At 37.8% G+C, this 18504-nt stretch overlaps 1 protein-coding gene across 6 annotated transcripts in view; it reads right to left on the reverse strand.

The window, feature by feature from the left end:
- The window catches only part of MICU3 (mitochondrial calcium uptake family member 3), a 104806-nt gene extending 86829 nt beyond the window's left edge, over positions 1 to 17977 (reverse strand). For 4 of the 6 annotated variants that reach the window (XM_079142747.1, XM_079142745.1, XM_079142744.1 and 1 more), the window contains exon 1: positions 17512 to 17977. In XM_079142747.1, coding sequence (XP_078998873.1) covers positions 17512 to 17943 — 432 coding nt within the window. In that variant the 5' untranslated portion in view covers positions 17944 to 17977. The remainder of the gene's footprint in view (positions 1 to 17511) is intronic. The other 2 variants (XM_079142749.1, XM_079142748.1) reach the window with 1 other exon arrangement.
- Between the last annotated feature and the right edge of the window lie 527 nt (positions 17978 to 18504).

Raw genomic sequence — 18504 nt, forward strand, 5'->3', positions numbered from 1 at the left:
ATTCATTGTGATTTCTAATAGTACTGATTTCTCTCAGGAGCTCCTGACCAATGTATCCAACTGGAAATTTTTCCATTAGCTCACCCGTCTCCCTCTTTACCAAGTAATTCCTATACATCTATCAAGTCCTAACTTAGATGTTACTTCCTCTGGGAAGCTACATTTAAGGTTTTAAGTCTGGGTTATGGGTATACTCTCTTTTTCCCATTACGTCATTTTACCATATTGTATAATAGCTATTGTGTATCCTTGCTAGATTGTAAACTGCAAAAATACATGAAATTTATTCTATCACAAAATTCCTAGTACCTACTACATTTCAAGAAATTTTCTTTGAATAAAGTATTTGAATGAACAAATGGGTGGTAGACAAATGAATGGAAACATTTATTTTGTTCCCAAATGGGACAGGAAATGAAAATCTTATTATGGCTATGAAATAAAAAGAAAGTGCTTGACAAAAAAAATTCTTTAAAAATATTAATCATTTAGGGATGTGAGCGTAATTCAGTGGTAGAATAAATGTTTGCACGTGTGAAGCCCTGGGTTCGATCCCCAGTAACACCACCACAATAAAATAATAATAGCTGGGCTTGGTGGTGCACTGTGATCCCAGCAGCTTAGGAGGCTGAAACAGGAGGACTGTGAGTTCAAAGCCAGCTTCAGCAATTTAGCAAGGCCCCAAACAACTCAGCAAGACCTTGCTCAAAATAAAATATAAAAAAGGGCTAGGGATGTGGGCTGGGATACAGCTCCGATGGTAGAGTGCTTGCCTCACAAGCACAAGGTCCTGGATTTAATTCCCTGCACCACAAAAAAAAAAAAAAGGGGGGGGGGGGCTAGGGATGTGGTTCAATTCCCAGAACCAAATAATAGTAATAATAACAATAACAATCATTTAGACAGAATCATGCCCTCTAATAGAAATGATCTCCCAAAATACTATTCCAAGTCCCTAAAGTATAATACTCTTCAGCATATCCAGGATAACTAACCTAATGTTTATTATTTTAAAGAAAAGCAGAGAGTAGGAAATTAAAGGGACCATTTGCTGACAGAACTGCTAAATTGATAGCTACTAAGAACTTTGGAATACTGTATGGAAATCAAATAGTCAATAATTTAGATATATAATTGTACATGTACGATCATCTCATAATAAGAAAAGCACTAAGCATCGGACTAGTCACTAATGATGAAAGACTAAGGATGTCTCCAAAAATGAATCTTTTATACAAGCACTAAGTGTTGGTGAGGATGTGGGGAAAAAGGTATACTCATATATTGTTTATGGGACTGCAGATTAGTGAAATACTTTGGAAAACAGAAAACTTGGAACGGAACCACCATTTGACCCAGCTATCCCACTCCTTGGTTTATACCAAACGGACTTAAAATTAGCATACTACAGTGACACAGCCACATCAATGTTTATAGCAGCTCAATTCACAATAGCTAAACTGTGGAACCAACCTAGATGCCATTCAACAGATGAATGGATAAAGAAAATGTGGTACATATACACAGTGGAATATTAGCCTTAAAGAAGAATGAAATTATGGCATTTGCAGTTCAATGGATGGAACTGGAGCGTATCATGCTATGTGAAATAAGCCAATCCCAAAAAACCAAAGATTGAATGTTTTCTCTGATAAGTGGATGCTGATCCATAGTGGGGGGTGGGTAGGAAAGAATGAAGGAACTTTGTACAGAGGGGAGTGAGGGGAGGGCTAGGGTGAGTGGGGAGGAGAAGGATAGTAGATTATGAGGGAGATATTTTCACCCTCTATACAGGTATGAAAGAAAATTTAAAAAAAAATATTTCTCACTGTCAGAAAAAAAAAAGAAAGAAAAAGAAAAAGAAAAAGGAAGCAGATTAATGGTTCCCAGGGTTTGGAGAAGAGAAGAAAATGAGTGCTTAGTAGTTACAGGGTTTCTTTGGGAGGTGAAGAAAATATTCTGGAATAAGATAGTGGTGACGGTTGCACAACTCTGTAAATATTAAAAAAAAAAAAAACCCTACTGAAATGTACACTACAAGTGAGTGACTTGTATGGTATGTGAATTGTTTATTAATAAAACTATTTTTTAAGTGAAAAAAAATGAGTCTTTTGTTCTATATGCTTACAGTACAGGAAGGAAAAAAATGGATGCACTTTGCACCTGCTATTTCATGAAACTGTAATTCAATATTTAATTTGTTTCTGCTAATGCTACCAGGGCTGTTTCTAGTCTTTCAGTCCTCACGGGTAACACAAAGAAGTTATAGACATCTATTATTCTGCCTCCCTTTAAGGTGTTTAGATCTTCTCCTAATCTCTATAAAAGTCACATGCAAATTTGCTTGGATGAGATAATTTTGTAAACACGGTATTTCTAAAAAACTGCAAGAATTATAAAAATTAAAATTTACTTCTGGATTTTAGATTCATTCGTGTATTCATTAAATATGAATTTACTAAAGTCTTATGATATACAAGGCTTATCTGTACAATGAGAGCAACGAATGAAATCTCCCTCAAAGGAGCTTCAAAAATTTAAGGTTAAAAATGATACGTTGATCCAAGATGGCGGACTAGAGGGTGACTGCATCTCCAGTCGCTCCGGAACCCAGGATTCAAGAAGGGGAGGCATTGAGAGACTCGGACTAAAATAGAACCACGGGGTGAGTCTCCCCCACCCAGTGAAGCTCAGCTGGGCAGCAGGCCCGGATTCCAGCGGCTTATTAGAGTAGGACAGGGCAGATAGAGTCTCCCCCAGGCAGCTCTGTGCACTCTGGCGGTGAGCTACTCCCACAGGGACAAAATCTCCAGCCTCGCGGAGCAGGCCCCCCAGTGAGAGATTTTCTGCACAGAAATAGCGCGGCCAGCTCCAGCCTGCCCCAGCCAGCTCCGGCCCACCCTGCTGCTAGCTCCAGCCCACCGGCAGGTTGCTTCAGTGACCAGCACAGGGCACCAGGGACTTCCCCAAGCAGCCCAGCCCCCTCCGGCGGGAAGCACCTCTCTAGGCTAGCTTCTCGGGGCAAACCGCCAAGTGAGAGCCTGTCTACACAGAGCCAGCCACAAGTCCCCAAGCCAGTGGAGACCTCTGACCTGCAACCAGCCTCTGGGACCACGGCTGGGCAGCAAGAGACCTCTCCAGGTCTCTCTCCCTGGAACCAGTAGCGAGCTAGGGGCAATGTTCTTCGGAAGCACTGCATTATCAAATTAATCCAAGACTTCTGGCTACTGAAGGCTGGTAGGTGATACACTGGAAATCTACAGGGTCACTATAAGCCAATAGAGGAAATTACAATATCACAGAGTCCCACTGACATCTGACCAATATGAGAAAACAAGGGAAGAAAATGTCCGAAACAAACCTAGATACTATATCAATAAAACCCAATGACAGCACAGCAGAAGAAATGTCCGAAAGGGAGTTCAGAATGTACATAATTAAAACAATCAGGGAAGCAAATGAGGAGATGAAAGAACAAATGCAGGCATTAAATGAACGCACCAATCAACAGTTAAAAGAGCAAAAACAGGAAGCAAAAGAACATTTCAATAAAGAGTTAGAGATACTGAAAAAAAAACCAAACAGAAATCCTTGAAATGAAGGAAACCATAAACCAAGTTAAAAACTCCATAGAAAGCATAACAAATAGGATAGATCACCTGGAAGACAGAACCTCAGATATTGAAGACAAAATATTTAATCTTGAAAACAAGGTTGACCAAACAGAAAAGATGGTAAGAAATCATGAACAGAATCTACAAGAATTATGGGATATCATGAAGAGGCCAAATTTAAGAATTATTGGGATTGAGGAAGGCACAGAGAAACAAACCAAAGGAATGAACAATCTATTCAATGAAATAATATCAGAAAACTTCCCAAATTTGAAGAATGAAATGGAAAACCAAGTACAAGAGGCTTATAGGACTCCAAATATACAAAATTACAACAGACCTACACCAAGGCACATTATTATGAAAATACCTAACATTCAAAATAAAGACAGAATTTTAAAGGCCACGAGAGAAAAGAATCAGATTACATTCAGGGGGAAACCAATAAGAATATCAGCAGATTTTTCAATCCAGACCCTAAAAGCTAGAAGGGCCTGGAACAACATTTACCAAGCCCTGAAAGAAAACAGATGCCAACCAAGAATTTTATACCCAGCAAAACTTACTTTCAGATTTGACGATGAGATAAGATCCTTCCATGATAAACAAAAGCTAAAGGAATTTACAAAAAGAAAGCCAGCATTACAGAACATTCTCAGCAAAATATTCCATGAGGAAGAGATGAAAAACAACGATGGAAATCAGCAACGGGAAGAACTAGCCTAAAGGAATAGCCAAATAAAGGAGAAACCAAATCATGTCAAAAAACAAAAATGAGTCAAATGACTAGGAATACAAATCATATCACAATAATAACCATGAATGTTAATGGCCTGAACTCATCAATCAAAAGACATAGACTGGCAGACTGGATTAAAAAGAAAAATCCAACAATATGCTGCCTGCAAGAGACCCATCTTGTAGAAAGAGATACCCACAGACTAAAGGTGAAAGGATGGGGAAAAACATACCATGCACACGGACACAGCAAAAAGCCTGGAGTATCCATCTTCATTTCAGAAAATGTGGACTTCAAGACAAAACTAGTCAGAAGGGATAAAGAAGAACATTACATACTGCTTAAGGGAAGCATAAATCAGCAAGACATAACAATCATAAACATCTATGCCCCAAACAGTGGCTCATCCATGTACGTCAAACAAATCCTTCTCAATTCCAGAAATCAAATAGACCACAACACAATAATACTAGGTGATTTTAACACACCTCTCTCACCACTGGATAGATTGTCCAAACAAAAATTGAATAAAGAAACCATAGATCTCAATAACACAATCAACAATTTAGACTTAACCGACTTATATAGAATATACCATCCAACAAAGAATGAATACACTTTCTTCTCAGCAGCACATGGATCCTTCTCTAAAATAGACCATGTTTTATGGCACAAAGCTACTGTTAGCAAATACAAGAAGACAGAGATACTACCTTGTACTCTATCAGATCATAATGGACTGGAATTAGAAATAAATGACAGAATAAAAAACAGAAACTTCTCCAATACTTGGAGATTAAATAATACACTATTATACGATGAATGGATAACAGAAGACATCAGGAGGGAAATTAAAAAATTCTTAGAAGTAAATGAGAAGAAAGATACATCATATCAAAATCTGTGGGACACTATGAAAGCAGTACTTAGAGGAAGATTTATTTCATGGGGCACATTCAACAAAAGAAGTAGAAATCAACAAATAAACGACTTAACATTACAGCTCAAAGCCCTAGAAAAAGAAGATCAGACCAACACCAAAAGTAGTAGAAGACAGGAAATAGTTAAAATCAGAGCCGAAATCAACAAAATTGAAACAAAAGAAACAATCGGAAAAATTAACAAAATAGTTGGTTCTTTGAAAAAACAAACAAAATTGATAAACCCTTAGCCACACTAACAAAGAGAAAGAGGGAGAAAACTCAAATTACTAAAATTCGGAATGAACAAGGAAATATCACAACAGACATGAGTGAAATACAAAACATAATTAGAAACTATTTTGAAAGTCTATACTCCAACAAAACAGAAAACCTCGAAGACATCAACAAGTTTCTAGAGACATATGAATTACCTAAACTGAACAAGGAGGACATACACAACTTAAATAAATCAATTTCAAGCAATGAAATAGAAGAGGTCATCAAAAGCCTACCAACAAAGAAAAGTCTGGGACCAGATGGGTTCTCAGCCGAGTTCTATAAAACCTTTAAAGAAGAACTCATTCCAATACTCCTCAAAGTAGTCCATAAAATGGAAGAGGAGGGAAGCCTCCCAAACTCATTCTATGAAGCCAATATCACCCTGATACCTAAACCAGACAGAGACACATTGAGAAAGGAAAATTTCAAACCAATATCCTTAATGAACATCGATGCAAAAATTCTCAACAAAATTTCAGCAAATCGCATACAAAAATATATTAAAAAGATAGTGCACCATGATCAAGTGGGTTTCATCCCAGGGATGCAAGGTTGGTTCAACATCCGGAAATCAATAAATGTCATTCACCATATCAACAGACTAAAAGTTAAGAATCACATGATTATTTCAATAGATGCAGAAAAAGAATTCTATAAAATACAGCACCCCTTCATGCTCAAAACACTAGAAAAAATTGGGGTAGTGAGATCATTCCTTAACATTGTGAAGGCCATCTACGCTAAGCCCATGGCCAATATCATTCTAAATGGTGAAAAATTGAAAGCATTCCCCCTAAAAACTGGAACAAGGCAGGGATGCCCTCTTTCACCACTTCTATTCAACACTGTTCTTGAGACTCTAGCCAGAGCAATTAGACAAACCAAAGAAATTAAAGGGATACGAATTGGAAAAGAGGAACTCAAACTATCCCTGTTTGCTGATGACATGATTATATATTTAGAGGAACCTGGAAATTCCACCAGAAAACTCTTAGAACTCATAAGTGAATTCAGTAAAGTAGCAGGTTACAAGATCAATGTTCATAAATCCAATACATTTTTATACGTAAGTGATGAATCTTCAGAAAGAGAAATTAGGAAAACTACCCCATTCACAATAGCATCAAAAAAAAATAAAATACTTGGGAATCAATCTCACAAAAGAGGTGAAAGACCTCTACAATGAGAACTACAGAACACTAAAGAAAGAAATTAAAGAAAACCTTAGAAGATGGAAAGTTCTCCCATGTTCATGGATAGGAAGAATTAATATTGTCAAAATGGCCATACTACCAAAAGTGCTATATAGATTCAATGCAATTCCAATTAAAATCCCAATGATGTACCTTACAGAAATAGAGCAAGCAATTATGAAATTCATCTGGAAGAATAAGAAACCCAGAATAGCTAAAGCAATCCTCAGTAGAAAGAGCGAAGCAGGTGGTATCGCAATACCAGATCTTCAACTCTATTACAAAGCAATAGAAACAAAAACAGCATGGTATTGGTACCAAAATAGACAGGTAGATCAATGGTTCAGAATAGAGGACATGGACACAAACCCAAATAAATACAATTTTCTCATACTATACAAAGGGGCCAAAAATATGCAATGGAGAAAAGATAGCCTCTTCAACAAATGGTGCTGGGAAAACTGGAAAACCATATGCAACAGAATGAAATTAAACCCCTATCTCTCACCCTGCACAAAACTCAACTCAAAATGGATCAAGGACCTTGGAATCAGACCAGAGACCCTGCATCTTATAGAAGAAAAAGTAGGTCCAAACCTTCAACTTGTTGGCTTAGGAGCAGACTTCCTTAACAGGACTCCTATAGCACAAGAAATAAAAGCAAGAATCAATAACTGGGATAGATTCAAACTAAAAAGCTTTCTCTCAGCAAAGGAAACTATCAGTAATATGAAGAGAGAGCCTACAGAGTGGGAGAATATCTTTGCCACTCATACTTCAGATAGAGCGCTAATATCCCGAATCTATAAAGAACTCAAAAAACTCTACACCAAGAATACAAATAATCCAATCAACAAATGGGCTAAGGAAATGAACAGACACTTCACAGAAGAAGATGTACAAGCAATCAACAGATATATGAAAAAATGTTCAGCATCTCTAGTAATAAGAGAAATGCAAATCAAAACTACCCTAGGATTTCATCTCACCCCAATTAGAATGGCGATTATCAAGAACATAAGCAACAATAGGTGTTGGCGAGGATGTGGGGAAAAAGGTACACTCATACGTTGCTGGCGGGGTTGCAAATTAGTGCAGCCACTCTGGAAAGCAGTATGGAGATTCCTCAGAAAGCTTGGAATGGAACCACCATTTGACCCAGCTATCCCACTCCTTGGCCTATACCCAAAGGACTTAAAATCAGCATACTACAGAGATACAGCCACATCAATGTTCATAGCTGCTCAATTCACTATAGCCAGATTGTGGAACCAACCTAGATGCCCTTCAGTTGATGAATGGATAAAGAAACTGTGGCATATATATACAATGGAATATTACTCCACCATGAAGAATGACAAAATCATGGCATTTGCAGGCAAATGGATGAAATTGGAGGATATCATGCTAAGTGAGATAAGCCAATCTCAAAAAACTAAAGGACGAATGATCTCGCTGATAAGCAGATGAGGACATATAAGGGGGGGCTAAGAGGGGTTAGTGTTAGGGTTAGGGTTAGGTTTAGGGTTAGGGATAAGGAGGGTGGTAAGAATGGAGGAAGGAAGGACTGTATAGAGGGAAAAGAGGGGTGGGAGGGGAGGGGGGGAAGGGAAAAAATAACAATGAATCAAACAACATTGCCCTATGTAAATTTATGATTTTTAATTAAAATAAAATAAAAAAATAAAAAAATGATAAGTATGTAAAGTGATGCATAAGTTAATCAGCTTGATTCAGTCATTCTCAATTTATGTAGCTATCAAAAGAATATGTTGTATCTCAGAAATATTCAATGAAATTTTGAGTTAGTACAATTGCTTTGATGATTCCAAATGTCCTCTCATCTTCGGGCAGAAAATGGCATTCATTTCTCAAAAAATTATTAGAGACAAATTAGATATTTAGTTTCTTAAAGGGCAGCCAGGCAGGCATTTCATCAAAAATATTTATATCAAAAGAATATCAAGCTAGGCATGGTGGCACATGCCTGTAATCCCAGCGGCTTGGGAGGCTAAAGCAGATGCATTCTGAGTTCAAAGCCAGCTTCAGCAAAAGTGAGGTGCTAAGCATTGAGACCCCATCTCTAAATAAAATAATAAACCGGGCTGGGGATGTGGCTCAGTGGTCGAGTTCAATCCCTGGTACTGCCCCCACCAAAAAAAGGGCTGCCACATTTTACTTAGTAGTCAAACGGTCCATTGCAAAATTATATAAGCAGAATACATGTTAAGAATCACATTACGAAGTCACAGGAAGCCCAAATACACTTGAATTTCAATTCAAAATACAATTCAGGACAGGTGCAGTGGCATATCCCTATAATTCTAGTGGCTTGGGAGGCTGAGGTAGGAGGTTTGCAAGTTAGATCCTCAACAACTTAGCGAGGCCCTAAGCAACTCAGTGAAATCCTGTCTCAAAACAAAGTATAAAAAAGGTGGGGGATGTGGCTCTGTGGTTAAGTTGGTTCAGACCCTGGTACCAAAAAACAAAAGCAAACACACACACACACAAATTCAGTGTTTGTATGGTTTTCAAAGTGTGGATTACAGAGACCAAAAAGAAAAACTGATACGTATCTTTTAGGTAAACTGATTGCTGGGAATTATTTGAAAATTTCCAAGTCTTAGAAGATAAGTACGGAAGTTTGTTTGATTGGTTTAATTTAAGGTTTTATTCAAGGCACAACATTTTTATGACATAAAAAAATAGACTCGTTATAACAGTTTCATGTCCTGATTTCTAATGTGAATCTAATAAAACAGAAATCCAAAAAATGTCAAAACCAGTCTTCATAAAAACCCAGAGAAAAAGGCTTGGGGTTGTGGCTCAGTGGTGTAGCACTTGCCTAGCATGTGTGAGACACTGGGTTCAATTCTCAGCACTGCATATAAAAATAAATAAAAATAAAGGTCCATCAACAGCTAAAAAAAAATATTTAAAAAAGAGAAAAAAAGGCGCATTCATTTTCACAAGTCTAGGTTTGGTGTAATCAGAACAAGAAGTTTTTTTTTTACAAATTTATTTAAATTTCACTCTGATTTATGTAGAGAAAAAATAATATACATTCTTTTATATGTGAATCTATTACATAGGCCATTAGAAGTGGTACAGGTAGAATGTGGCAGACTTGTTTGTGATGAGGTGACTCAGGAAACCAAAAGAGAGGATCATCCAGTTTGGCTTCCTATACAACAATGTAATTCTACACAGAATTAACTCATCTTCAATTTCATGTCTACGTGACCTTCCTCCATCTTTTCCATATATACATATGGTAAATTATTTAATATGCTGGGAAAAAAATAAGCGTAACCTCACATTTCAAGATGTACTGCTTTGAAATAGCTTAGAAAAGATATACACTGAAAGAAACCTTAAAATGCGTGATTACTCGACATTTTAATAGAAATATGCAAAAGAGATACAAAATTGCTCTAACTTGTTTTCCTTTCCAGAATACAACTAAATTGTTTGAAGCTTCTTAAAATGAACAAATCAAAAAGCAGGTTGCAAAAAGTCCCATGAGAGACAAGAGAGGGGAGTGTACTGCTCTGCTGGTCCTCTGCCTTGGGGAAGAGCCTCATCCAGCTCTGTAACTGTGGAGGATGCGGACAGCCCAGATGTAGGGTCTGCAGTGGTGTGTGATGATGGGGACAGACATTAAACCAAAGACATTTAACCACAGTAAGAGTCTGATGTCTACAAGAACAGAAACTGAGCTAATAATATCAAAGACAATAATTATTATTACCCTTTTTTAAAAGATATCTTGGATAAGCCACATAAAGATAATCAATGCTAATACGTAGGACAAGAAAACAATTTTTTTCTATTGAGATAACTCATCAAAAACTGCATACTAAAAATTTTCAGTACCTAACATTTGAGAGGTTTTTCCTTGTTAAAACATGGGTTTGGTCCCTGTCCTGAGGTTTTAGAGATACCTGCATAGGGTTAGAGAAAGTACCCTCTACAGAACCCTATCTATGTCAACAAGTCTGTGAGATCAGTGTTCTGAGAAGACCAGGATATCACAAATTAAAGAATCAGAGACAAAGAGAAAGAATGGTATAAAGGAATCATCTATATGTTTTAAATAAATAGGCAAGAAAAAAGAGCACTAGTTAAAGCATTAAGAAGAAAACCTAATGCTGGAATGAGACAGACATCATTACTCTATGTAATTTGTATGATTACACAAATGGCATGGATCTACATCGTGTACAACCATAAAAACGAAATGATGTACCCCATTTGTGTACAATGAATCAAAATGCGGTCTGTAAAACTTTTTTAAAAAATTAAAAAAAGAGAAGAAAAGCATGTATGTTAATGGAGGAAATCATGTAAAACCTTTCCCTAAATCCAAGCCTGTTGGCTGCAAACAACTTCTTACAGCTGAACAGTTAAAATGAAGGAAGATGCACATCTCTTTTTAGTGCTGTCACCCCAACTTGTTGGGAAGGCGTGATCATTTATTTCCAGGTGAGGGGCTGTAACTGTTATAGCCTTTAAAGAGAAAGAAAAAATGTCTGTGGATATAAAATAAAATAGAGATTTATAAACCATGAGTCAATTGGGACAAGAATATGGGGAGGGTAATTAAAATGATTAGGTCAAACAGGTCCATACCCCCAAGAGGCAGCACCTGTAGGCAAAGAGCTTATAACACTGACCATCTCAGTCACAGAGGTAGATTTCACCTTATAACCAACCACTCCCACATTAATACTATGTGTCCGTATGCATTTTTATGGTATAATTAATATATTAAGTCAGCAGGGATTCCCCTTACCCTTAGGGCATACCACTGGCAGAATTGCAAGATGGGAATAAAGCTTTTAGAGCGTCTTTCTGGAATAAACTACATCTCTACTTACCAAAAATAACAGTTATAGCCTTTTTTTCTTTCATATTGACAGACAAGAAAAATTATCCACCTAATTTGAAGCATAGAAGAAAATAGTTGCTAAGGTTTTTTAATAACTATTCCCACTCTGCTCTCTTAGACATGTAATGTTAATCGTTTGTTAATATTGCTGTAAAGTATAGTATGATTTGAAGACAGAGTACATGTCATTTTATTATACTCCATCAATCTGTAATATATTAGACTGATGCTTTAAAATGCTTTGAGTTTCTCTGGAGGAACTTTAGAGGGAAATGAGAGGGAGGAGGGGTATGAAAAATGGTAGAATGAGACAGACAGCATTACCCTATGTACATGTATGATTACACGAATGGTATCAATCTATGTTGTCCACAACCACAGAAATGAAATGATATACCCCATTTGTGTACAACAAATCACAATGCAGTCTTTAAAATTAAAAAAATGCTTTGAGTTTGTATAATATATCTTGACAAATTTTATTACCATATGTTATGTAATCAATGTGTACTTTTGTACTTGCAGAAACTGCTAACTTTTAAAGTTGCTTGATTTTCAAGGAACTTATAATGGATATGTATGAACTCTATGCTGTCTGTTAAATAAAATGCCATTCTACAGAGTTAACAGTCCCATGAGAGCAATACTGACTTTGGAGAATTCAGTTAATGAGCTTGATCTCTGCCTCACATTGAAATTTCATGGAATATAGTTAATGTTGAGTTGCAGCTTTGAGCATTTAGTTATAAATCATGGTCTTTCTAGACTTTTATATTTTTAAAATCTTATTTACCAAATGAGTCAAGTTTTAGATACAGTCTGCATTTCATCAGGAATTGTTTTAAATGCACCCCAGGAATGATATATAGTCTATGTCCATCAAAAGAACCACCAGTTCAATTTAACTGACTGTGTGAGATTTTCTTATGGTTTAAGTGTGAACCATTTCAACCACAGTACCCAGCTGACCTTAGACACACCATGACATTAGTGCTCTTCAGGTTATACAATGTGTTAAATATGACTCAGTTTCTCATGAGTGCTGTATCTTTGCCTTCTCAAAACTCATTGAGGTTTCATTTGTATAAGTTTAACTGTCATTTCAAAAGGATTTAAAAAATATGGCCTTAGTTCAGAAAATCATGTGCTCTAACTGGGTAGTGAGGACCACAATTCCACTTTCAGAAGTGTAAATATTTATGTTTGGGCAAAATATGCACATAACACATAACAAAATTTCATACCAATTTCTATCTAAATTTTACAGAAATAAGTTAATTTTGCTTTTATTTTTTTGATAATTTTGCTTTTAAAAGACTCAACTCACTGTTTTCAGTAGATTTAGAAGTTACTTTCTTTGTGTTTTTCTACTTTGTGTGGCATAACATTGAATCAAAAGGATATAATATATTCTTGACCCAATGACTTATTTTTTCTGTTGAAAAAATTTTAAGCATAATCAAAATTCTGCTGGAAGTGTTTAACTTCTATTTCCTACCAAGTTGTGTTTTGGAAACTGCCTATTTTAATGCAAAGAAAAATTCATTACCAAGATACAGTTAGTAAACAAGTTTTATTCCCTGAATAATAAAGTTGGGTAAAATGTTCACTTCCTTAAAAAAAAAAAAAAAAAAAAGCAGGTTAAAAGTTCTGTATAGTAAGTAAAATTCTAAAGTGTATTAAGTAATCCAATAGATTTTCTTATTATGAGCCTTAAACAAAAAGGCAGTTCTAGAACAAATATTTTTTCCACTAATGAAAATAATGCTAAAGCTAAAACTTTAAGATTCTAAGAAGAATCTTGATAGTATCTTTATAAACTTAATATAGTACAAGGCCAAGGTTTACTAAAAAATTTTGGCAAGCTAAATTTGCACAATTCAAATAAATATAGTGTCACATGATTTGTTCTCCCAAAGGCAGGAATTTTGACCTTGACTGAAGTCTTCCCAATTCAAATGCTATAAATACTTTAGCCGAAGAATATATGAAGCATTAATTCTCACAGAATGTGAATGTGGTTGTGCTTTCTAATGTGCATGCCCCACACTATATTTAACATAGGCTTATTTAATTCAACAAATATTTATTATATCTACTAGAGATAAGCTCTAGCCTGGGGCAATAAAGACATAAAGGTGACCAAAACCAATGCAGTGCTTCTCCTTACAGGACTAAGAGAAACAGAAAAATCAAAGAATTAACAGATAATTATAAAAAAGTAATTATCTAAGAGTATGGGAGAAGCAGAGGTATTTTTAAGAAATCTATGGAGTCAGGGAAGGCCTTGGCATGGAAGTTTCAGGCTAGTATATTTAAAACAAAACTCCAAGTTTATGGCAGGTCACCCATATTTCTGAAGGTTATTGCTGTTCAGTCTCATCAATTAAATTATTCTTATAATTTAATTATTCTTATAATTTAATTATTCTTATAACATATAGGTTAATTTAAATACCAGCCTTACATTCAGCATAATGTACTGCTTTTTAAAAAAGTTCTTACCTATAATCTTAAACAACAAAAGGAATCATTTCATTTCTACCACTTCAGGAAAATCAAATAAAGCATGGGATTAAAGTAATATTTCTGGAAAATGGTAGACTGATTCCCTAGGTTTCTTTTCCTCCTTAACCACACTAAAATCACAGTAAAGTAATTTAAAAAAGGTATGAATACATTGGGACTAAAAAACAGAAAAGAAGAGATTAAAATAATCAAGAGAATTCACCAACATTTTTGTAAAACTGAAGAGATGGAGGAGTGATAATTGATCTAGGGAGCAAAGGCACTATGTGGGTACTATTGAGAAGACTAAACAGAAATAAGCTATTTCCTGTATAAAAATCTCAGAAATTCAAGGCACTGGAAACACAAGGAGCTATAGAAACATTGTAAGTGATGGAACTGAAAACAGGTGAAAAATAATATATAAGTAGAGCATTATCCCCAACATATGCTCTTACCTGTGTACATGAACCTGCATCCAGAAGATTACTGCCCCCACACCTCTCTAATTCAACTATACCAAAGGAAAAGTGTTACGAAATACTGACATTTGGATGCTGCTCTAATGAAAAATCTGATCACCCAATGAAAAGTCATGCTCATTGTAAAGTCCTTTTGAGAAGTTCTCAAATAACAGATGGTCAACAACCACAGATATGTATGGGCAATCACAAAATAAAAGTGAGAATCAAACAGCAATAATTAAAAAAAAAAAACCTAGAAGAAACAAAGTAATGCACACAGCAGAAAACAAAATAAAATTATAAGTTTTATTCTTATAGTAAAAAGAATCCCAGGTGGCTCATGCCTGTAATCCCAGCAGCTCAGAAGGCTGAGGCAGGAGGACCACAAGTTCAAAGCCAGCCTCAGCAACTTAGCAAGGCTCTCAGCAATTTAGGGAGAGTCTGTCTCAAAATAAAAAATAAAATGGGTGGGAAATGTGGCTTAGTGATAAAGTACCCCTGGGTTCAATCCCTGGTACAAAAAATAAACAAACAAAAACGGTGGTCAAGAACAAAACAAAATGCCTGTAACACATGAATCCATGAACAGAGAACATAAAAACAGTTCTTAAAAAATAGGATAGCTAAAATTAAAAAATTCAGTAGGAAGGCTGGAAGGTAAAGTCAAGGATATTGTCTATAAAAGCCAACCAACTCACAAGACTCTTAAAACTGGGATATAAGAAAGATTAACAATTAAATTAGGATCTGTTAGGAGATTTACATTCAAATTACTAGCAGTTCCAGGAAACCAAAACAAACAAACAAAAAAAGTAGTAGAAAATATCAAAGAAATAGTACAAGAAAATTTTTACATAATATTTTTAGACATGACTTTCCATATTGGTAGGGTCCTTAAATATGTAGCACAATGAAAAAGCTATCTACACTGAAGCTGGTAATTGAGAAAATTTAAAACATCAAGATTAAAAAGGTTACAAAAGTTTCTGAGAAGGGACAAAAGATCACATACAAAATTCATGACAATCTGAATGTAGAATCAGAGATTTGGGAAGGATAAGACTCAGAATTTTAGTTTTATATGACATCTAAAACAATATACAGAAAATTTCATACACACTAAGCAATAATGTAAAAAAATGGCTAAGTAAATGAATGAAATAAATTTACTGAATGTTTACTACACACCAGGTGTGTCATTCTGTTTTAAATATATTAACCCTTTAATTCTTCTAACAGTATGAGTCTATTAGCTTCTTTTATGGATAAGGGAACAGGCATTGAGAGATTAAGTAATTTTCCCAGAATGACATAGTAAGTGGTGGAGCCTGAGTTCTAGTTTTCTGAGTGTTGGTTTTGAAAACTGCATGACTGTCTCTCCATTGAAAAGTAAAATTAATTATAAAAAAGAAGAAAATGTTCCCTACCTTGTTAATCTATTCCCAAATCAACTATGGTTGATTCAAAGTTCCAATCCAGTACTACTTGGTAAAGGTAAAACAAGACACAAGTTTAATGCTACCCTCCCTCCTAAGCCACAAAAGTGTACTATTTGGGGGTGGGGGGGTTGAATGTTGAGTATATTTACTAGTATTTTTAGTATTCAGTGTATAAAAATACTTTGAGTTGTGTGGTTGTGATTTACTGCTAGAAGTTCCATAAAGCAGATTCCCCAACCTAAGTGCATCAATGCACCAAAATAAGTGACCTGCACCAAAATAACTGATGCACTTAGATCACTACTGTGCATTTACACAAAGCTTATATATAAGCTATAAAATTTCATTGAAGTTACAAACAGTACAGTTGTCTCTTTTCTAAATTATTTTTAATCTAACTTTTTCACACTTTTCTAGTGTGGTAAGGAAAATTCCCCTAGACAATTTTCTTATTTATTTACATGACTTTATTAAATATAGTGATTAAATACATCATGCCCCTTTCAGTCACTCTTACCTTTTTATTACACTCATCTTTACCTATATTATCAACTGTCTAATATATATTATCAACTACCTAATAATATTTAGACATTTTCATGTGATTAAAGTCCTCTGTAAGAGCTTCATTCATGTTTCCTACTTTTGCTGTTATATTGGGAATTGAAGTCACAGATTCAAGCACGCCAGGCAAGCACTCTACCACTGAGTTATATTCCCAGCCCCTTAATTCTAGTTTTAATGGGGTAGGTGGGAGAGAAAGATAGTCTTTTTGAATAATTTTTTCCTTTTACATCCTGATACCACCATACTTCCTCCTCCTTCTTCTTTTCTTTTTTGGGGGACGGGGCACTGGGAATTGAACACAGGGTTTCATGCATACCAGGCAAGCGCTCTACCACTAAGCTACATTTCCAACCCACATCTTTCTTTTTGACTTATAAGGAAGCTACACAGGTTTAGCATTTCTACCCTTGGTACTTCCATACACTAATATAGTGACTTCTGAGACCTCAAGCCACTGCTTCAAGACTCATCCTACTGCATTCAATTTCCTGAATCATTTCCTTTGCCCTGCCCAGTCCGGTGGTTCCTTTCTCAAACATACAGCCCTCACATTTCTACCTGTCCTGTCCTTCCTATCTGAGTCGTGTTTTGTTTCATTTTTGAGGACGAGGGTTTGTTTGACAGGTGGTAGCTGGAGCAACCCTTTAGCTATGGGTGCATCAATGACGGCATCATCTATGTCTTCCCAGCACTTAGTTGAACGAATGCCTGGCCTAGGTCTCAGTCTCACTCACAGGAGGTGCTCTACCCACGGCCACGGAGTTCGCTATGCCTCTACAAGCTCCAACGTCCGGTGTCACGGCGACCTACGGTCTCAGTCGCACCATGCATAGTCTTCACCATCCCTCCCCGCGCACAGGTGGGATACCTGGCTACCCAACCCTCGCGCGTCACCTGCGGGCCGGCTCCGGCGCGCGCACGCGCTCGTGCACATACCGTCTCCTTGGCAGCAGCCACCGGGATGGGAAGCAGCCCCCGGCCTCGGGGCAGGTCCTCAGGCTCTGTGGCCGCGCTCTCGAAAGAGCGCTCGGGCGCCAGCACCCGCGCGGAGTCGCCCCTGGGGTCCCCATAGAGCTGGTAGCACAGAAGGCCGACAAGACCCCCGCCCGCCGCCGCCGCGATGCTCAGCTCCCCCCAGCGCCGCCGCCGCCTCCAAGCTGCCTCAGCCACAGCCCCCTCCTCGTCCTCCTGGCAGGAGAAGGGCCGGCCAGGGAGGCCAGGCGCCGGCCCCGCAGTCCTCCCCCACGGCCCAACAAAGTGCTGGTGAGGGGAAAGCGTTGGCGGCAGCCGGGGTGGCGGCCACAGGAGCCTCCGCAGTGCAGCCATAGCGGGAACAGCGGGCACCGGAGCTGGGAGGGAGGGGGGGGGGGGGGGGTGGCACCGAAACCTCGCGAGAAGTCGATGCGGAGCGGTACGCGGCTGTGGAGAGAGACCCTATGGGCTCCAGGCCTGGGGTACCTTCGGGGCAGCCTGCCGGTGGCGGGGCCGGGGGCTCACCCTGGCAACAGCCTGGGCAAGGCGGCGAATCCTGGCAGTTCCTAGGCCCTGCGGCCTCAGTCCAACCACGCAGTCGTAAATAACCGTGCCGGCACCTGGCTGCGCCAGAAGCCAACACCGCCGGGTACAGCGGGGTCAGCGGAGCCCAGGAGCGCGCGGGTGCGGGGTGTCCGGGCGCCCGGCTCGCGTGGCCCCTCGCCTCTGCCCTGCCGAGCAGGTGTCGGAGCCCTGGTCGGCGCCCCTCTACGAAAGTCGAATCGCCTAACGGTATCCTGATCTTATGACACGAGGTCGCGAATAATTTGCAATTGTGACTTAACGTGTACAACAAAGATGAGGTGTACAAATGTGGTTCAAGTCATAAAGATCGCAGACTTTAAGTCAAAGAAT

Source organism: Sciurus vulgaris (assembly GCF_902686455.1).
Source record: "Sciurus vulgaris genome assembly, chromosome: 5".
NCBI lineage: Eukaryota > Metazoa > Chordata > Mammalia > Rodentia > Sciuridae > Sciurus > Sciurus vulgaris.